Genomic DNA, 22,766 nt, shown 5'->3' on the forward strand with positions numbered 1-22,766 from the left:
CCAAAAATTGTTATAGAAAAAATAGAATATAAGTCAGGATATTAGATTTTTTTTCATTTATTTTAACTAGTGAAAAAAGACATGAAAATAGAAATTTTAAGCTGGTGATTGAGATTGTTTCTCGCATTCTTAAAAATTTGGGGCTTCTTATTTAAACTGTTAGGAGTAGTCAAAAAGTAGAAATGTATATATTTATGTAATAAATTTACAAAAAATGGAAGGTTCTTATAGAATATCTATATAACGAACAGAACAATCAATAGACCTTACTTGGAATTGCAAATTCTTCGAGAAAATAGAAGGGATTGAGGCCTGCATAATCGCAGGAAAATCGAGAGAGAACACTTATGGAAGAAATCAGTCTTTTTTACGTTGTTGCTTGCACAACACCACATCTCGATCAAGCTTTGAGAACCCAATAGGACCCCAAGAGCCCCAAGGCCAGACATTTTCTTAGACAATTAATATGTAACATCATTTGCAAAGCTCAAGCAACCCGTCAAGCCGAATTCCATGTCACTACTTAATTCATTTAAAACCATGCACTAGACTTTATTAAGTGAGTTTCAAATAGACCCGAATTAAGTGGCTATCTTTAGTGAGGTCATATGAATGATATGTTATTAGTTTAGATCTAACCAATTTAAGGAACTACTATCATATGTGAGACAATGTATCTTTAGTAAACCAAATTCCAACATAAACGACATTCTAAATTATCATTCGCATCCTCAAATACATGTGGGTACCGACAAAAGACAGTCTAAATCGATAAAACCAAACAAACTCGCGCATCAAAGACACAATTTCTTATGTTATAAAAGGAGTGCTAGAATGTTTTTTCAATTGTAGGGGCATGTTTTTTCTTTTCTTAAGAGCCAGTTCTTAATTCATTCATATTTCTGTTATTTAATTATTAAAATTTTCAAACTTAGAAAAACAATATGGTTTGGAGCCGAAACAATTTCAATTATTAGATAAAACAAAATTGATTTGTGTCAATATAGCTGTAACTTTTATTTGATTTTCAATTTTTACTTTGTTTAATTTAGACCCGATGGTAATGTTTGGTATGCAGACATAATTGAACAGGATTAGATATGATAGAACAAGATTGGACTAGATAGAACATGAGGGTAGGACTCTAGAGGACTGGACAGAACAAATGTCTGTCTAGTATTTGGTACGACTAGGATTAGACAGAACACAATTAGACAAGTTGCCTTCAAAAGTTATTTGATGGTTCTATATGTCATATAATAGTTATAACTAATACAAATAAAGTAAATAATCAAATAATTTAATTTATAAACATTCTTACACAATTTTCATATACATAATTACATACTTATACGGATGATGATGGCTATGTAGGACATGTAGATGATGAATAGTGGTTGTAGTGTTCTCAATCGATAGTGATTGATGAGGTAGTTGTAGACAATGTGGTGGATGTAGTGGTGGTGGTGGTGGTGGTGGTTATGGTGGAGGTGGTGGTGGTCGAAGGTACTACTAGTGGTGGAGATGGATGGTGGTGGTCGGTGGCCAAAAGTGATTGTTGAAGATGTGAAGATAACAGACAGTGGTAGTGGTAGCCGTTGGTGGTGGTGGGTAGTGATAGTGCTAGCTGATGGTGGAGGTGAGGTGGCGCATGGTGGTAATAGTGGTGGCGATGAATGGCGGTGGTTGGTGATCGATGGCCAATGGTGGTTGTGGAGGTGGTGGTGGAGGTTGTTATAGTAGAGGATAAGGTGCAGGAAGCCAACGGTGGTAATGGTGGTGCTCGATGGCTAACGGTGTTTCTTGATGTGGCGATGGACGATGGTGGTTGGTGGTCGACGATGGTTATGGAGGTGGTGGAGGAGATTGTTGTAGTCGAAGCAAGAGGTGGAGGTGGCCAAAGAAGGGCACTGGTGGCAGACGATGGCTACCGGTAGTTCGGTAGCCACAACTGGTGGTGTGACCACCAAAACAAATAGCAAGTTGGCCCAAACAAATCTATAAGAGTTTTAAAGGTAACAATTTATAGAAGGGACAATTGAATACAAACATACAAATTTTCACTTTTTTAAATTTGTTTATTGATTAAAGAAGATCAATACATAATTTACAGATTGTTGCGGAAAAACATAAGGTTAAGACCTAATCTAAACAATGTAAGAAACACAGAAGATGCACAAAGATAAGATAAGAACAAGAAAGAAGAGAGTTTTAGAAAGAAGAAGGCGTTGCTAAGAAGAGGAGTCTTTTCAGCTATTTATACCTATTGGATTTAATGCAAGTCAGAGGATACAAGTCATGTGGCGAACTTCTAGTGGAGAGTTTGTCCTTTGTCTTCAGATATGCAGGCTTTTGGTCGCATATGAATAGTTGACTTTCACAAAGTAGGTAAGCACGTTTGGAGACAATAAAGTAACTCTGTACGTGTATTTTTCTATGTGAGGTATGGGATTGTCCTTTTGTGAAAATAGGATAAGACAAAAACCAATCTTATAGAGCAAGTTTCATTTAATCGCCKACACTAATTCATCTCTAAAGGTTCTTTAGTGTTCGCCGAGTCTTGGTTAGATTTCACACTTTGATTTAGATATTCTTGTTATCACTAAATCCACTTCACATCACGAACTCTAACGTCTCTATCTTCAGCTACATCTTTAACATTGCTGAAGGTTTCTTTGATGTGAGTTTTGTCTTTATGGAATACTTGTGCTTTTGATAGATTTATGATACACGTTCAGCGATTACTGAACAGACTCAAACATGATCGCTGAAACTGAACATAAATAGAACAAGTATGTTTCAGTAAGTATGGAAGGCCATCTGTTGGTCCCAGTCGGATCTACAACAGTTTATAGGTAATAGTTTGTAGAAAAGGGGGATGAATACAAACATAACAGCTTTCACTTTTAAAAAACTTATATTGATAAAGAAGATCAATACAGATTTTTACAGATTGTTTGTGGAAAATATTAGATACAGAACTTATCAAAACAATCAAAGAAACACACAAGTTACAAATAGCAATAAAGAAAAGATTTGCTAAAAGAAATAGGTTAAGAAGGTCTTGTGTTTTTCACTTGTTACAGTGGAAGTCTTTCTCTTAGATAGAGAGTTAGAGGGCGGAGTATTTTCTTGGGTAAGATCTTCAAAGGAAGGAAGGTTGGATATAGGTTAGAGAAGATAACTGAGAAAAGATAACTACTCAGCTATTTATACCCATTGCATTAAATGCAATTCAGAAGGTACAAAGCACGTGACAAGCTTTAAGAGGTGAGCTTGTCCTTTGTTGCAAGTATAGAGTTCTTGGCCGTATATGAACAATAGTCTTTCACAAAGTAAGTAAGCACGCTTGGAGATAGTAGAGTGACTCCATACAGTACTTTACTTCGAGAGGTATGTGTTTGTCCTTTGTGTGTAGAAGGACAAGAGAAAAACTAATCTTGTTCATCAAGATTCATTTGATCGTTGTCACTGGAATGACGTTGAAGGTCTCATCAGTGTTTGTTGAATCTTGAGTAGATTACACACTTGTGTATAGGAGTTTGTTATCACTGAAAAACCGCATCAGATCACGTACTTGCTTGTCTCTATCTTCAGCTTCTATCTTTGATATCGCTGAAGGTTCTGTGGTGTGAGTTTTATCTTCTTGAAGAATACTGATCTTTGAAGGAATTACAATACATGTTCAGCGATCACTAAACAGTCTCAATGATGATCGCTGAAGCTGAATACAGAGATAGTACACTTCGTAAGGTAAAAATGATCATCATCAAATCACTGCGAGAGAGGATCAACAATCTCCCCCTATTTGATGATGAAAAAGCAACATAAAGAAAATTACTAAGGTACAATAATAAGGAAAAGGTACTAGTAAAAAAAATTCCCAGCGATGGATTGAATATTTCCCATGTCACCTATTTATAGGAGACATTTACAAGTAAGCCTATTGGCTTTTCGCCTAATTACATGAATATTACAATGCAACCCAAGTAAAAGGACTTTATAGAACTTTCTTATATTTTAGAACTATTTTAGTCCTAACAATCTCCCCCCAAGTTTAATAAAGCAAGCATCTCTTGAAACCTTTAAGTCTTCTCCCTCCTGCTTTCTTTAAGAAAACTTTGGTGTGCCCAGCATTGATGAAATCTTCAAGCTCCCCCGTGAATAACGCTCTTACTTTCTAAGTTTCAACTTTGAAATAAGATCCAATGTGAATTCAGCACCACTAATTGCACAAAGTACACTGCAAACAACTCATCCAACTATGGGATAGATAAATGTGCTAGTTACTTGACAAACCAGTGCAAACAGTCTTATGACAAAGAATCTTTCTGTGAACCACGAGTTGAATAGGCATTCAACTTAAAAACTTGTTCTGATCAGCACACAAAATGGGGTTTAAACATTAGCTTGAAACAACCCAAGCAAACACCACTGACATTAAGAACAGGAGAGAAGTATCAACATTAAGCATATACCTTCAAGAACAGCAAGTCAACCAGAAAATATAAGCCTATTTCCTTCAAACTTTCAGAAGACTAAATAACCAAAATCAGATTCAAAATTTCCAGCCAGAAGAGTGATTATTAGCACTCATAACTCTAGGTCACAATCATAACTTTAGAACAATGATTGTAGACTTTCAATTCTCTAATTGATCAGGTTCGAATAATGACTGAGAACACTCAAAGATCTGATAATTCCAGAATCTTCTGAACACTGATTGCAAACCATCAAGACCTTTGATTGATCAGATCAAAAGAAATGCGTGAAGGCACTCAATGGTCTAGCCTCTTGTAGAAAACTCCATAATAATGGTTGTAGATACTCTATCTTTAACTAGTACAATCAAATATAGAAATCCAGTCAAACAGTTCTGAAATCCTTTCAAATCAGACTTTAAACTATAAACTCCAAAATGGTTGACCAAAAAGTCAAATTTTGACTTGAAAATTCAAGGTTGACAAAATTTTCTGTTGATGCTTCTCAGGGCAAAATTATAATAAAACATCACCTTGATCCTTAAGCACAGGTAACCTGGGCAAAGAAATCCGTTAAGCACACTGATTAAGCACAAAGAGAATCGATGAACAAATACCCATGAGATGGGCTATGAGCACAAATAAGACTTTATATCGCCCATGACTTAGGCGGATACTCCATGAAACCTATATATCGCCTACGCCTTGAGCTGAGACCACGTTTATAGTCAATTCCTTGGGCGATATAACCAACTTCCTTTCATCGCTCAACAAATAAGGGTTATCGCTTGAAGCTTTACAAGATGATAGAGGTTATCAGGAAACACATTAATGCTCAAGATAAGTAACAAGGCAGACTGATAAGGTCATTGTGCACCAAACGAACCCTTATCACATGGTGTATTAGGTGATGAACATCTTTATCGCTCAACATGTTGAGTTGATAAGATCATTAAGGCTCAAAAACTTGGATGATGAACATGGGTTATCAAGCAATGTATTGGGCGATGACATAGGTTATTGCCTAACACTTGCAAATATACATCCAAGTCAAAAGAATATCGCTCAACACAGTCTTTAAACACCAAGTTACAAAATTCATATTTTGGCCGATGAGCACCCATAAATCGCTCAAAAACAAGCTTCAGTCTTCAATGAGCGATGAACATCCTTTATCGCTCAAAACACATATTCAACGAGCGATGAAGTAGACTTTGATGGTGTCAAAACATAGTTCAACCAAAAATCATCAATTCATCAAAATTTGTCATGTAAAACTCATAATTGATGATCAAAATGAATTCAAAAACACCATAATGCAAATCTTGAGATACAAATTTGATTAAAATACTTAAAATCACGGTGAATTTGATCTTTTAAGCACAAAATAGTCGAACAGGAAGTTGATTTCATGTGAGTACAGTTTCATTGCTAAAACAGAAAGTTATGCTTGAATTTTGTTGTAGACAGAATGATCGTATCGAATAGATGATTCGATTCGGCTCTGATACTAATTGTGAATCCCAATTTTAACAGCAAATCAAGATAAATTGATAAAATAGATTGAGATATGAAGAAGATAATCAAGAACTTGAAGAACCAGCCAGCTTTCTTATTCATTGAATACGAGAAATACAAAAAAATCTCTTAATCACTAAATGACTCTCATGTGAATGGAATAGAAGAATGAACAACTTCTAATTTTAAGCCCTATGTCACCTATTTATAGGAGACATTTACATGTAAGCTCATTTGCCCTTAAGCCTAATTACATGAATATTTCAATGCAATACAAGTAAAAGAACTTTATAAACCTTTCTTATATTTAGGACTATTTTAGTCTTAACAAATATCTAAGACCACTTTAAAACTTGGCCGGTATCTGAGCATTTATGATCTCATTAGCCTTAATCAAGGCTGTGCACCATCCTTTTAGTTTTGAGTTCAACTATAGTTTGTTCACGCTCAGTGATAGCCTCCTTGCATTCAATACTGATTGTTTGGTTTATAGTGACTTGATCTTTAAGATTTTCTTCAATCTCAGTGAGTTCTTTGACTGTTGAATGGCATTTTTCAAGTTGATCCTGTAAATCAAGGTTTAGCTTTTCAGCTTCGGATTTGTTGTTAAATGCATTCTAAAGGTCCACAATCAGCGTATCTAACGTTGAGAGACTATCAGTACAGGACATAGAAAGATCATTCGGATATGATACCTGAGTGGAGGTTGTAGAATCATTTGAAGACGAAGTCTCAAATGGTTCATCTTTAACTTCCTTCATGTTAGCCATAATAGGTAGGTTGTGTCTTCCTCATCTAAAGAGGATTCACCAGATGAATCAGCCCAATCATGTTCGTCAGTGATAAGACCCTTGCCTTTACGCTCGTACTTCTTAATGTTCTTGTACTTCTTCAACTTCAGATATTTATCGTCTTTTCATTTGAAGGAGGATGAAGTGGAAGATGGCTTCATAGCTTTCTTAGACTTGCACTCACTTGCAAAGTGTCCTTTTGCATTCACAATTAAAGTAGATCGATGAAGCCTTGTCAATCGAGGTGATTTTTCCTTGTCAGTAATAGTTAGTGTAGGAGTTCTACGAAAGTTACTTTTTCTAGTGAATCTTCTAAAAGAATTTGTGAGAAGAGTTAGTGGCTCGTCAAACTATGAAAGATCAACGTCTATTAAGTCCTTAGAGTTAGATAGATCTAACTCAGTGATTGTGAGAATGGGAGTTGTCGCTGAAGGAGTCTCAGATAGTAGAGCTAAAGGAGAGCTTTTTGACTCTTTTGAATCTTCTATAAGATTCTTCTTCAGCTGGCGAGATTGCTCATGATTGAGCAAATCCGTATAGAGTGCTGAGAGAGAGAGACTAGACATGTCTTTTGACATCTTGAGACACATGATATAACTTTTCCATATTCTAGCAAACATTCTAAGAATTTTATCAGTGTCTCAAAGTTGGAATATTCTTGTCCAACGATCTCGAGGTCAATGAGTAGGCAGTTAAAGCAGTGATATACTTCAGATAAAGATTCAGTTTTACCATATATGAAACTTTCATATTGTCGTACCAAATTTATCTTTTTAGTTTCTTGTACCTTAGTGGTACCTTAATATTGAACACTACAGTGTGTCCACATGGATTTAGAGGTCTTGAGCTTCATGACAAAGTGATATACCTCATCAGGAAGTGATATGGCTATGATAAATCTAGTTTTTGTATCAAGGGTCATTTTCTTTTTATCTTCATCTCTCCATTAATGAGGAAGCTTTGGGATCTGCCTTTCAGGGATGGCAATAATGGTAGCAGTGGCAGGAATTGCTGGAGAATTGCAAATGGAACATATAGTCCATTTTCGACATAGTAAGGATCTCATGATCCACGCCTTCTAGAAATAAAAACATCCGATTTTTCTAGAGACTGAACTTGTTCCTGCTAATTGTGGGTGGTTTGGAAAGAGAGCCATTGTAGTGATAGTTTGTGTTTGTGTTTTACAAAGTCATTTAGAAATAAATGGTAAGTGAAGTATTCTTAAGAAAGAAATAACAAACATTGCTTTGATACCACTTGTTGGTCCCAAATGGATCTACAAGATTTTTAAAGGTAACAGTTTGTAGAAGGGGGTTGAATACAAATATACAAATTTTCATTTTTTTAATTTGTTTATTGATTAAAGAAGATCAATATATAATTTACAGATTGTTAAAAAAATGAGGTTAAGACCTAATGTACACAATCTAAGAAACATATAGAAGATGCACAAAGATAAAAATAAGAACAAGAAAGAAAAGAGTTTTAGAAAGAAGAAGATATTGCTAAAAGGAGGAGTCTTCAAAGCTCTTTACACTCATTGCATTTAATGCAACTCAGAGGGTACAATCCATGTGGTAAACTTTTAGTGGAGAGCTTGTCCTTTATCTTCAGATATGCAGGATTTTTGCCGCATATGAACACTTGATTTTCACAAAGTTGGTAAGCACGTTTGGAGACAATAAAGTAACTTCGTACTTATACTTTTGTTTGTGAGGTATGGGGTTGTCCATTTGTGCAAATAGGATAAGACAAAAACCAATCTTGTAGAGCAAGATTCATATGATCACTGACATTCAGTGTTTGTGGAGTCTTGGTCAGATTTCACAATTTGATTTAGAAATTCTTGTTATCACTTAATCCACTTCAGATCACGAACTCTAATGTACCTATCTTCAGTTACTTCTTTGATATCGCTGAAGGTTCCTTTGGTGTGAGTTTTATCTTTGAGGAATATGTAGGTTTACAATACACGTTCAGCAATTACTGAACAGACTCATAGATGATCATTGAAACTGAACGGAAATAGAACAAGTATGTTTCACCATGTATAGAGGGTCATCATCAAATCATTGGGAGAGTTCGGATCAACATATTATATTAAGGTTATATATCAAATGAAGGTTAATTAGTAATAATTTAGTTAACATCTCATTCTTGTCACATCCTGTTCCACATGTTTTGGTGGAACAAAAAAAAAATTGGTCCCACATTGTTCCATCTTGTCTCAGTTGTTGTCCCATCCCATGTCGCACCAAAAGTGGGATTTAGCACCAAACATGGGACAAAGGGACAGTAAGTTTTGTCTTATCTTATCCTATCATATCATATTATCTTGTCTCATATATCAAACGCAACCTTCATTACCACAGGTCTTTGAGATTAGACGGCTCATTTACGTTCACATATTTTAGATTTGCACACCAATGCCACCATTTTTCTTTTAGGTAATTCTTTTAACTATAACTTATATTTTGATTCATTTATAACTATTATAAAAAAAAAGATAAATAATTTTGGTTTAGATCGTAAAATTTTATTTTATTTATGTTAGGAGACATTTGAAATATTTAGTTGTACATGAAATTAAATGTTATAATTATTTTAGGGTAAACTACAATTTTAGTCCATAAAGTTTAGTAAAAACTTCAAAAGTGGTACCTAACTTTTAATAAGTCTAGAATTCATGTTTGTGGTTTGCATTTTTGTTAAAGATGGTGCCCTAACTCCGTTAAGAATTATCTTTTAAGCAAGGAATATTTTTTGTCCTTTTAACTATTCTCTTATTCTTTTTAAACTAACACATAAGGACGTAACACTCTGGCCCACAAAGTCCATTTGGAGCCAAGAAGCAAGATCGACGCCTTATTCCATTAGAAAAGTAATCAAACGTCCTAGTTGCTTCTTCTTCGACCACCAAATCCGGTTTCCCTTTTGGAGTTTGTGCGTTCTTAACCGACAACGTGTTTTTATGCATCAAGGAAACATAAGATGTTGACTAAGTGGCGTAGCGTTTTTGTACCATGATTCCGCATCCACTATTTACTTTGGGGTTTGATTTAGTTAAAAGTTTGGTTTAGTGTAGGTTTTTCGTGATCTGGTTTTTATTTTATAAATGTTAATCACACCTATACACAAGTTTTATATACTTGTATATTAAATTCTTTTTGATAAAAAAAATGACCAAAATGCCCCTCAACTAACAGCACTCCAACTAATGAAGTTAGTGTGAAGAACCAGCTCTAGAGCAAAATGCAAACAAGGATAACTTCAAGATTTTTGTATAGGTTAGGTACCGCTTTCAAAGTTTTCACTAAACATCAAGGACCAAAATTGCAGTTTACTCTTTATTATAAGATGTTGAAAACAACGGTTCAATCTTGATTAGTTTCTTTTTGTAATCATAATGCTGAATTGATGATTGAGTAAGTCTATAAACGAACGTAGATCCATCAATTACATGTGTACTTTGTTTGATAAGATCTAATGAAACCTATAACAGTACATTTTACAGACAAATCAAAACAGTACTAATTGGGTCAATATATTTCCCTGTGTTTCCACATTTAATGCTTCACTCTCTTTTATGGTTATATTATTATTGGACTACCATTAATTAACATGAGATATAAATATTCAAACTTTAAGCTTAGTATCATCACCAGTCAAACTTTGTTGACCAAGTGGAGTCATTTTCTCCTTCCATTTAAAATCTAATTCATAGTTTCTTAGAAATTAATTTGGTGGCCCACGTTATATAATATAGTCTTAAAACACCTTTACAACTTGCAAATTTCCATCATATCTTTTATAAAATAAAACCCAATCATATATATATATATATATATATAGGGTATATTTCAAATGCAACCATATTTATCTGTATAACCAATGTAACCTAATTAATTGAGATATTTATAGAAATGATGAAAGTTCATTTATTATGATTTTAATATTTATGAAAGATGATTAAAGTTCACTAATTATGATCAATACCTTATATTAGAAAACAATCAAAAGCTTTATGAAATCACATATTCATCAAATTAAATGGACGGTTGAGATTGATTTATATTGATTGTACAAATGTAAAAGGTTGTATAATAATTCACCTCATTCTCTCTCCCTCTCCCTCTCTCTCTCTCTCTCTCTCTCTCTCTCTCTCTCTCTCTCTATATATATATATATATATATATATATATATGAAATAAAGTAAACTTCAAATTTGATCCATATGGTTTGTTAAAAAGAACACTTTTCTTCCCTACAATTTTATAATTATAAAATAACTATTGTGGTTTGTAAAAATATTCAGATTTGATCTCTTCCCTTTACAATCGTTAAAAATTCCATTAAATAAGGGTATTTTTATCTTCTTATTGATTTTTATATCTTTTACCCGATAAAAAACTATAATGATCAAAATCATAAAACCAATTTTGATTGGATAAGAGAAAAAAAAATCCATTAAAAATGAAAATGCCCCTCATTTAACAAAAATTTTAACAACCGTTAGAGAGAGGGGTCAAATACAGACATTTTTGCTAGGGGCGTTCACGGTGTTGTTTGAGACAAAACCGCACCGCATATGCGGTTTGAACTTTTCCCAGATGCAAACCGCATCGCATAAACTGCAAACTGCACCAAACCACATCGTATGTTGTGGTGCGGCTTATGCGGTTTGCACTAATCACACTTTATGCCTATAATCTAATAATTATAAGTGTACATTATAAAATTGACGAAAAAGTGACCATGATCCGAAAAAATAAAGAGTTCCAATACATCTAATTTCTAAATACATATTACATAATTAAAAATAGTCTAAGAAATAAAAAAATAAACTTCAAACTAAATTGAACGTGTGAGTTGCGACATGTCTAACTCATTTATTAATATCGTCAATTGTTATATTAGATCAAATTCAAAGTCCAAAACACAAAGTCTAAAAATATTACATAAATAATAAATGTCTATATATATATATATACATATATATATATATGTGTGTGTGTGTGTATTATATAAAATTAAAAAATGTACAAAATATGCGGTGGCATTGCGGTTTGAACCACGATTCAATAACTCAAAACCGCAATCCACACCGCATAGTTCAGTTTGGTAAAATTGCAAGCCGTAAACCGAACCTTAAAACTCTAAACCGCGGTTTAACGATTTAGAGGAAGAGTCTTTAGTTTGTAAAGAAACTATGACAAAATTTATAGTTTACTCAACATAATATCTAGAGTCATTAATTTCAATGGGTTGTTGGAAAATCATTTCTAGTCATCATTAGATTTTGACTTCTTTTATCATAATTCATGCATCCAAATGGATCCCTATTTCAACGCTCTTAAATATATTTTAACAGTTACATGTTTTTTGGGTGTTCATTTATCAACATATATATATATATATATATATATATATATATATATATATATATACAAACATATACATATATATATATATATATAGGATTGGGTTCTCGTGAGACCCATAAGACCAATTTATGTTCATTGATCAACTTTATAAGTTAATGATCTAATGGTCTAAAGTTGCACGGCGGTAATTTTGTGATTATTGAGAAGTCTCGTAGCAATTTTGTGATTATGAATGTTCAGATTGTAGATCTAATTCAAAGGTTGAGAATTTGTCTTTACGGGTCTCACGAAAAACCTTTGGTCTCATATGATCCCAAGTCTACATATATATATATATATATATATATATATATATATATATATATATATATTAAGACTGCAATTTATAAAGAAGAGTTGTTACATAATATGACAAGAAAAACTTATTGGTTAATTAATACTAGAAATGATTCTATTTGGGACCACATCGTACAATGAAGTGGTCACCAAAATCTGCATTCGCTCATGATATAATTCAGAGAATATTTACAACCATTCTTGATTATTTATTATTATTATTATTATTATTATTATTATTATCGTCATTCTCGTTGATCTGCATCCCAGTCCCTTTGTTTCAACACGCCATTTCAACTTGTGTACAGCAACACAGACATCTTATTCAAGTAGTGCAAAGTTGAGATGGACAACGACTTTCTAACGACTTCCTTTTTGTTGGAATATATCTTACTTCGACCACCTTAACAGTTCACAAAACTAGAATACATCCAAAAGATATCAGATAAATATTTCAAGAAAATGTAAGATCATAGCTTAATCACTTGTGCGCAAACTTGAGCTAACGATCTATATTCTGCTTCAGTACTGGACTACGCAACTGGTATTTTGTTTATTTGAACCCCGACTAATTAGATCACCTCCAAAGAGCCCGATGGAGCCTAGACATAGCTAAGGAATTATGAGGATCAATATACCATGGATATTTTTTTTCCAATGCACATTTCAACGGTTTCTAAGAGAAACTTATAAAGATATAATATTATTTGTAAAATAAAATATCCCACTAACGAATGCAATATAAATGTTGTATCTTATGAGAGAGTTGTACCATAAACAAACAAATATTCGTCGAATGACTGATTTGACTAGCATGTTAGTTGTTATCTAGTGAGAATGACGACAAAAAGATGTTTGGACTACGATGCAATCATTTAGATTCGAGACAAACATACACCGAATGCTTGATTTGACTAGCATCATTGTCGAGTGAAAAGACGTTTGGACGAAGATGTCGTCGTTTATCTTTGAAAAATATCATAATCTTATCTTTATCTAACCACGCTCACATCTACCACTATACAGATGAATCCAAGGTTCTAAATGGCAATGACGGCAGGGTCAAGAACAAGGGATCGGGTTTTTATTAGCATTTATAAACAAAAATGCAAGAATGGCTTGTACAACATGTAGTGTAAAGAGGTAATTTAGTTTCCATGAGTAATAACCAAGCAGGAATGCTAATAATGACTTGTACCTTATGCAGTAAAAGTTGTACATTGCTGATTTCAGCAAGATCACAATGTAAATAAAGAAACCAAGAAGCAACTCTATCTGAAATACATAAACCAGACAGACCCAATATATCCCACCCAAAGGTAGTGTCCGGAGTGATAACATATAATACTCAGACCTTAACTCTGTCCCACGAGACAGAAAGACTGTTTCCGAGATGACCCCCGGCTTGCATAAAAGAAAAAGAAACATGACAAGAAAGCACAATGTGGTCTTTCAAATCTTCAAGCAGCTAAATAACAATGTAATCTGTCAATTCACTTTCTAATTTCATTCATGGAAACCTGAACGATAACGAAAAGGGAACATACCTTTACCTTCCTTTCAACAAAAACATGATGTTTTTGTGTTCACCCGTCCGGTATAGGCAATAGTTGACCTTCTAAATGCACCCCCTTCTTTTGCAGTAAAGTCAATCATACCAATGAGTCGAACCTTTTCCCTGTTGTGAGAATACCATGTTCCTATCTGCTGGGACAACACACAAGCTAATCGATCCAAGACTAATTGAGTGCAGCCATAAGACGAAGTGATCTTTCTATGGATGGTAACACACAATAAATATTCAAGTTTGAAGGATCAGATCGTTAGTCTCAGAGTGATTTCTTGTCGGATGCTTGCGCAGAAGGTTCCACAGGAAGAAGAGATAAAATCCGCATCCTATAGAGAATGATTATTGAAGACATAAAATTTCTGCCTAAGATATTGGTAATGATGCATGCAATGATACCTAAGGGGCTGGTTTTTTCCTATTAAGTTTTTCCTTGAATAAAATGGCTTAATGTGAACACCAGAAATATGATGGCTTATCTAATTCAGCTCTTTCCAGCCATAGTTTAAAAATTAAGCAAAAACAAACACTGTTAAATAACTAAATGAATAAGTAATTAAGCTGATTAAACAAAAACAGAACCTAGAATAGTAAAATCTGGGTGTCTAGAAAAGCAGAGCAGATTTTTGCCACCGGTAGACGAGCTCTACTGCAACATCTTTGTAATTCTGGACGAATGATTTGGTTACCTTTTAAAAACAAACATTTAACAAAGAACCAAAGGGCCTTTGGCCTAGCAGTATGTGAGTCTTTGGCCTCCTAGGAGGTCAGGGGTTCAAACCTCACCAAAGGTGAGGAGGATGTGTGAGTTTATTTGTCCTATTTGCCGTATATAAATATTATATATTTCAAAAAAAAACATTTAGCAAATAAAAAAGGCTATCATTTATCAATAACAAGATTCCAGTGAAATTGTCGATTTATATGGCAAAACTGAAAAAAGATTAAGTAGATTGCTTACAATAACTTATCCGCAGCATAAAATATAGGAAGCTTTCTCAATTCTTGACTGCTCCATTTCGTTTTGTAAGAGTTGACGACACTGTCGGCATCTGAGCCTGCTGCAGTCAGGACAAACTGAAACACAAACTATTAGTGCCATTATAATATTTCAGAGCCCTAAGTTACATTAGGTTGCATAGTTTCCTTCCCTTGACAACAACCAAACTACTTTGTTTCATATGGATCTGGTCAAGGTTACGCTGTGCAAAAGATCCCGTAACCCAATAGTCTTTTCTTCTTCATGCTTCTGTTTATAAAACCCGGGGATTGGCATTCCATTGCTGTCATTTTATATGTATATGGTTACAATTATCTCCGCTCCCAATGTGCCTATGATGTAGCACCAGTTTGTAAGTTGTTTCTTACTCATAACTAGCTTTTAAAAAAATCGTATGTCTTTCTTGCCTTAAATCCTTTTTTTCAAACTTTTTAGCTAACTTCCTCTCTGACACACACTTTTTCACAAGCTGGGATTCTTTGGGAAACAACCACTCTACCCTTTGGGGTAGAGGTCAGGTCTACGTACATCATACCCCAGACCTCACCTTCAGGTTGGATATAGCTAGTTTCGTGTGGTTTATATTATTGATCAGATCCTATGTCACAATCTAACAAATTTAAAAGATCTTCTTTCTCATTTAGTAGTAGTAGCTAATCCCATTGTAAGTACATAAATGCATTTATAAATGCTGAAAACATAGAGATATAGAAAGGGTGGAGTATTTACCATTGGAAAGAGTACAGCCATTACCCCATAACTCACTAAAGGTGAAAAGAAGAAAATAGCCAGAACACAAGGAGATCCTGAAAGGACATTGTTGATAATAACACCGTCACATCTCTAATCACAAAGGAACAAGGAAATGCTACATACCATACAGATATATTATCATGCTCATTAAGGATTATATTCAGAGGTTGGTGCCTTCTCCCAATCAATAATTATGGTGCACAATTTATGACATATCCCATAAATAGCATTATTGTCCCTCCTTCCAAAAATAAATGCAAGGTTGAATTGTGTACATGTAGTCAAATATCTAAAGTATCCTAAATGATGACAAATTAGAGGAATCAAATGGACTAATTTGTAATTACATGAACAAATAGGTAACCAATGGCTTTAAATCTTGCCAAAAAAGGAAATATTACATCTATTTTGGTAGGAGGGAGCATTACATTTAGATAAAGAGACTCACGGAACCTGTGGACAAAAACTTCATGAACAGGGGGAGTGTGATTGAGATAACTTTCTTTGAAAATTTTCAATTTCTCTTTGGTTAGAGGTTTCACATGGCTGAAAATGAAAATAACTGATGCATTAAAACAACTGACATTCAGCCAAACACAATTGAGAAAGAGAAGTTACCAAAGCCAGCAAAGAATGCCCAGTTGGACTCAAAGAAGTCTAGCCTTTTATCCAAACTCAGACCGGAGAAGTTCCATTTGTATCTGTGAAAAGTGAAAATGTGCAATGAGAAGTCATGCGGCAAAATAACAATAGTAGTAACAAAATAAGAAATGGCAGCCATGTCGTCACCACATACTCAAAGCAGTAATAGGCATACATCCATGAAAGAAGTATGAAATTTAGTGTCTTCCCAATGTAAGGGATGAAACCTGTCAGGTAAACCTGTTACAATCCCAGAATACAACCGACTGTTATTTTCAGTACAAATTACCAACATCTCCAACAGATTCTCTATAATTTTGAGAAAATAGAGAACTAAAAGTTAAAACCTCTAATGAAAATTGCATTGAACTCCAACAGATACTCTATTTTGGAGATTTCAACATTAATTATATTAATAAAATATCATCACAAGACACTTTTAAAAGAACTTTATATAATATAATGATAATACATTCAATCTCATTGGTGGGAAAGAATTAAAAATCATTTCTCTCCCCTCACATTAAATTTTAAAGAATTTCTATAAATTTAGAGAATTTTATCTTCTCTCTTCTTTTCTCTGGTTTAGAGAACTATTTAGAGAATATGTTGAAGCCAAAGTCTCTAATTTTTTTTTAATTTTATAGAATCTGTTGGAGATGCTCTAACATGATATATGAAAATATATATACCTCCAGGAAGAAAAAGGTCAATAGGAGGAGTGAATAGCCCTGTTCTGCTATTCCTATCATGACTCTGCAGAAATATGATGTTATAGCAACTAAATTAACAATGTGCCAAATAAATTACTTCTGCCAACAAGATATTCTGAAGTATATAGCAATACCTCCCAAGGTCAGTTGGTTTATCAACATGTGTTGCATTTTGTGAAGTGGATGGCTCCTTTTGGCTAGATGGAGCTAAATTGGTTGATCCATCTTTTCCTGTCACCGTAAGACCAAACTGAGCAATATCATTGTACCTAAATAAATTACATACTGAAAGTCAGCTCTTATCAAGGAATACTATCTTACACAGCAAAATATGTGATATAGATTTCCCTTCTACTTGATCCAAAAAAAGAAGGGTTGTCACATACAATTTAGAAAGATTTACACACCACAAAACTATATATTTGCTGACAAGAATGTTACGGAGGCAGAAACTGAGAAGTGAGCATGTTATATTTGCTGTCAAGGAGGGCATGTGGCAAAAAACTGACAAATCAGTGTATTTTTTACATAATATGTCTCGAGGGTTGGAACATTTGTATGTCTTTTAATTGAATAAGTCAATTGATGCATATCATTTTAGTTGATAACGGCCATAGTCCATTGTGAAAAAAGGGGGTTTGCCTATAGCAAATTATAAGCAAGCAAGTTACTAGAAGCAACAAAAGTATCTGATGCGAAGAAAAGAAATGTACCAGATAGTGCTTAAAATGAAGCTGAATATGTACAAAGGGTAGAACCATAAAGCCTGTCAAGAAACAAAAATCACATGAACTAATAAGTACTGCTAATAGTTCATTACAAGACACATAAACAACCAAATGTTTTCAGTTTCAGAAGGAAAATAAGTCCATGGAAAATAACAAAAAAGTATGCATCATAAACTAATGAAGGAAGAGAAACGGATTATGAATTCACAACCAATTATGGAGTATTAGAACATAAGCAAGTTTTCTTTGCATTGGAATAACAGATCTCCCAAAAATCAGCTATAAGAGAGATCAATGTGTATAGGTAATCACTAATGCAGTTAAACATGTGTTTGTGATCAATCACTAAGGGATTTCATATTCATCGTCAAAAGGGATCTCTAGGCTTCTGTTAAACTTTAGAATTATCTAGCATTACTATGTTCATTTCTCCAGGCATGATCAGCGTGTAAAGGACAAGCACAATGATAAGTGTCAAGCCAAATGATGCTATAGCACCATTTTCCCTTGTTTTCTCTTTGTCTTTATTTCTCAAACCTGCTTATTATTTTCTTACTTTACATCTTTCTTGTTATGGAGCTAGAAAATCGATTTGGATTCATTCAATGCACTCTTATGCTGATTCTGGAAAGTTTTTGGTTTACTTTTGGCCGATTGCTATAGCATCCCCAGAACAAGATTCCATCAGGTGTTGTTGAGGTAAGAAGGCTGAAATGATTGAAGTGGACTGTTGAAGATTGTGTCCCACGTCTGTATAGCTTGATGACTAGCAGAAGAAAGTTCTTTCAATGGCTAGCAAGTAGTACTTGTTCATTCAGATATTAAAAGCATGTCTTTTGTAATTGAGTATTTACACATTAGTCATAACTCTTGCACTTTTTGGTTGGGCATTGCCTTTTATGTACCATGCTCCCTTGTGAATATAAGAGGGAGAGCTATTTCTTGCATTTAGTGGATGTTAAAGTTTCTTTTTGAAACTCTCGTACTTTGTCTTTAATTCTTTTTAATGAGTATTTTGTTCTTCAAATTCAAGCATTACCATTTCTGTGATTCTGTCCATTTATTTTTTTGCAGCTTTAGATATGTTTAATGCTCTTTACCCTCATCTTTAAAATGTTTTCCATCCAAGCCATAGAACTGTATTACAAATTTACAATAGTGTTTTTTATGGTGAATGCTTAGGCTCAAGAACCTGTAGAACTGGCCCACTCTTGGTATACAATCTCTGATCTTTTTGTGCACTGTATGTGTGTGGCAGCACCTCAACCCAAACTCCTGATTTTTGGATTTTCCAAGTCTACATATCCTAAATGGTATATCCATATCCCTACACTTGCTATCCTAGCATCAAGGGTTTAATTATGGAAATCAAGCTTGAGCTTTTGGGAGTTTAACTAAAAAAACATCCTTTCTGGGATTCAGAATCAGATCTAGATTATCCTACTTCATTTCCTTGATATAACTTACTTGAACTATATATTTTAGGAGAGAGGAAAATCTGCAACTGTCAGAGACTCAAGATCATATTTTGTCCCATCTTCAAAGGTTGTTTTGTTTCCATCCAACAAAAGATGGAAAAGCTTATTTCTTTATGCAACAAACTGCTCAGCAATTTAACTAGAATACATAGCTTCAATTTTAAGCTTTTCTTTTGCTTCTAATTTTCATGTCAATGTATCACTCAGCTTTACTCATGCACACTCCTCACTTTGGTGAGGTTTGAACTTGGAACCCTTGACCTCCTAGGAGGCTGAGCTCTACCGGTAACCCAGATACCGCTGGGGCCGCTGGGCCAATGACCCTTTGGTAGTTTGATAATTTGTCAGCCACTAAGCAAAGTGCTCAAGGATTCCACCATTGGCAAGGCTAGGAAGGGTCTAATGCACTCTGTCTTACCTTTACAGGACTACACAAGTTACAGCAATTTGGGGCATTGAGTAAGTATATGCTAAATTCTAATTGATATTAATACTGTAAGTCTGTATAACACGTACTGGTAAGTGTCAAAGCTGAAGCATGGTGTTAATAGAGAACATTAGCTCTAGCATATATTTCAATATCATTAGCAGAAGGGTTTGTTTGATAAGTAGAGAATGCCGGGAATCAACTTTGGAAGAAAAAAAGAAGGAAACAGTGCTTGCTAGTAGACTTGATAAGATATAAGACTGAAATGAATTGTTGTTACTTGGTGTTTACACGTTTAACATTTAAACTGGATTGCAGTAAATTTGAGTAAAAATATGACATAAATAACACAGTAAAAAAAGGTGGATTTGGTGGATTTCGATTAGATTGAAAATTTTAGTAAGTTACCAAAAACCAACTTTGATATGTTTACCTCACATACAGACATACAAAACAAATTGTGTAACTATAAATGAATATACTACACAATATGCAAATAACTTCAAGAGATTTGAGCACAAAAATTTTTTGGCACCATAAGATTGTAGGCAACATGTGAACTCTCAATGATTGTTAGCATGGGTATCTTCTGACAAAAGATGTTTTAAAGATAAATGCACACAAACTTAAACAACCTTCCTATTGTATACTCACATAAATAAGTTGTAAGAGTCCAAGTCGTAAGAAGGCATACAGTCTTATAGGCATCTGCGGTAAGCATGGCTCTTGATAACCATCCGAGACTCCAAAAGGTAAGATCCATTGTAGTGTTGGAAGGATAAGAGATCTTAGAATAAAAATACTGCAAGTAACACAAATTGAGGTCACTCTACAAGGTAGTAGTTCGTACAAATGACAACTTGCAATTAAGTTCAACATATATATACTTCAAGAAACTAATAGAGAAATATTTTATTTTCAATTATTGGTGGCACAGGCCATGGGATTGGGAACCATGTTGCATTACAAAGTTATACCTTAAACTCAACTCTAAATCACTTGAAAGGGCACTCTTGATTTTAAAGATTCAAACCAATTACTTTATATAAATCAAGTTTCCCATAGATTTCCATATCATTCTAATGCTTCTAGTATAATTAGATATAGCTATCAAGTTAATCGACATATACAAAATAATCCTTAGTCAATTTTTGAAGTTAAAACCTTAAATCAAATTGAAACTCTTTTCAGAAGAGAGGTGGGATCTTTTGACTTCCCAATTTTACAATATCCTCGCCAAAAACAAATTTAAAACACCAGTACAGATTGATTACCTTCCTAAAAAGATGAAACCGTTTAAGAGAAAGCACTGGCCAGTTCGGATCATGAGTTGTTTCGACCTTCAGACGCAAACAAAAACAAATTAAAGTCGAAATTGAAGAAGCAAGTAGCATAAAAGTATAAAACTAATATAAACAAAACCTGAGACAGTAGATGACAACTCTGTGAAGACAACAAGCTTGTCGAAAACCTTCAAGCCACAGCACCGATGCTTGCTTTACTTTTGTACGGTAACTCCTCATCAAGTTTTCCATTATGCGTGTGAGAGAGACGACAATTGGTTCATCCCGCAGATTTGCTTTTATATCCCAAATATTTCCTGTTTGGTCCCTGTACTATACCACTTGTAACAGGTTTAGTCCCTACAGATTTTTTACTTCATTTGTTTCTTTGGTAATTACGTGGGTATATAATTTAATTAGAAATTGTTTTAAATTCAAAGTTTTAATGATATTTGGAAATAATTTAAGTGTGAGATAAGATTTTTTAATAATTTAAAATATTCTATTCCAGTTATTTATTTGATTGTAAGATTTAACATTACCACTTACGTGTAAGATTTTAGTCATGGAAACGCCATCGTATGCAACAATTTACCCGGTAAGTACTAACCGGGTAAGAGTCGTCACTCTCACTTACTGCATAAGACTCTCAGTCCTTGTCATCGCTCTTACATGGTAAGATTATCGGCTCTTGACATGTTCATCTGGGTAAGCATTTGATAAACGACCCTTAGTGTTTGCTTTTATCATCTGGTCACTCCCTTGCTCAAGTCGAAGCAATATGCTCGCCAACACCGCCCATGTCCAGCACATTGTGGTGTCAAGGCTCAAGCGACTTTTGGATCCTTAAATCTTTCATGATGTGATCGCTTCTTTGGTTCCCGTCAATCATCGTCTTTACTAGAGTCTGCCAAAATATGATAAAAGGTAGACCTGTCTGGATCTAGCAAAGTAAAGTCTGGACCTAGATTGAGCCTGGATGAAAAAAGTCCAATATGTTCCTTTTGATCTTGTCCGTCTAATAAAATGAGAAAAAAGAGATTAATGGTTTAAAAAAACTAAAAGCCTTTATCCGATCTGGGAAAATAATGGTCTAGATCTTTTTTGATCCGAGAAAATACTCAAAAAATCTGGTCTAAGGAAAAACCGACACTCCAACTTTACCAAATTGAATCTAATCTAAGGAGCCGTTTACCAAACGCTTATTCGAGTAAGTGAACATCAAGTCATGTAATCTTACCGAATGAATATAGTAAGGACCAAGAGTCTTACTCAGTAAGTGAGGGAGACGACTCTTACCGCAGTAAGCGTTTACCGGGTAAATTGTTGCATACGATACGTTTTGGTGGATTAAGATCTTATCATATAAGTAAATGATAGTGTTAAATTTTACCCGTAGACACTTACCGGATAAGTGTTTGATAAACGAGCCTAGCAGATTTCATCCAAATGTTCATCTCTAATCCTTACAAAACCAAACTAGCAAACCGATTCTAATAACTTGCAAAGGATTGTATGTATTTGAAAACACTCTTAGGTGACTTCCAGTTTGTTTGACTCATTTTTTTTGTTAATTTTACCATTAAAGATGAAATATAATTTAAAATCGATTAACTTACATGCAAATTGACACTTGAGGAATGTTCCCCCTTTGTAGAAGCTCCA

General features: G+C 34.2%; 1 protein-coding gene across 3 annotated transcripts; it reads right to left on the bottom strand.

The window, feature by feature from the left end:
* Window positions 1-13,946: 13,946 nt before the first annotated feature.
* LOC112516740 (protein EI24 homolog) lies at window positions 13,947-21,371 on the bottom strand. 3 transcript variants are annotated; one of them, XM_025123953.1, is made up of 11 exons: window positions 21,241-21,371; window positions 21,093-21,158; window positions 20,473-20,620; window positions 17,899-17,951; window positions 17,320-17,454; window positions 17,165-17,228; window positions 16,627-16,712; window positions 16,449-16,531; window positions 15,807-15,883; window positions 15,039-15,154; window positions 13,947-14,406 (listed from the first exon to the last, which is right to left on the bottom strand). In XM_025123953.1, the coding sequence occupies exons 1-11, from the start codon at window positions 21,351-21,353 to the stop codon at window positions 14,340-14,342; spliced, it is 1,008 nt and encodes a 335-aa protein (XP_024979721.1). In that variant the 5' UTR covers window positions 21,354-21,371; the 3' UTR covers window positions 13,947-14,339. The 3 variants fall into 3 exon arrangements, with proteins under 3 accessions (XP_024979721.1, XP_024979719.1, XP_024979720.1); XM_025123951.1 differs by having other exon boundaries at window positions 17,320-17,416; window positions 17,944-17,951; window positions 20,513-20,620; window positions 21,241-21,358; XM_025123952.1 differs by having other exon boundaries at window positions 20,513-20,620; window positions 21,241-21,308.
* Window positions 21,372-22,766: the final 1,395 nt, after the last annotated feature.

The sequence above is a fragment of the Cynara cardunculus genome (genome assembly GCF_001531365.2).
Source record: "Cynara cardunculus var. scolymus isolate 2C chromosome LG 8, CcrdV1, whole genome shotgun sequence".
NCBI classification, from domain to species: Eukaryota; Viridiplantae; Streptophyta; class Magnoliopsida; order Asterales; family Asteraceae; genus Cynara; species Cynara cardunculus.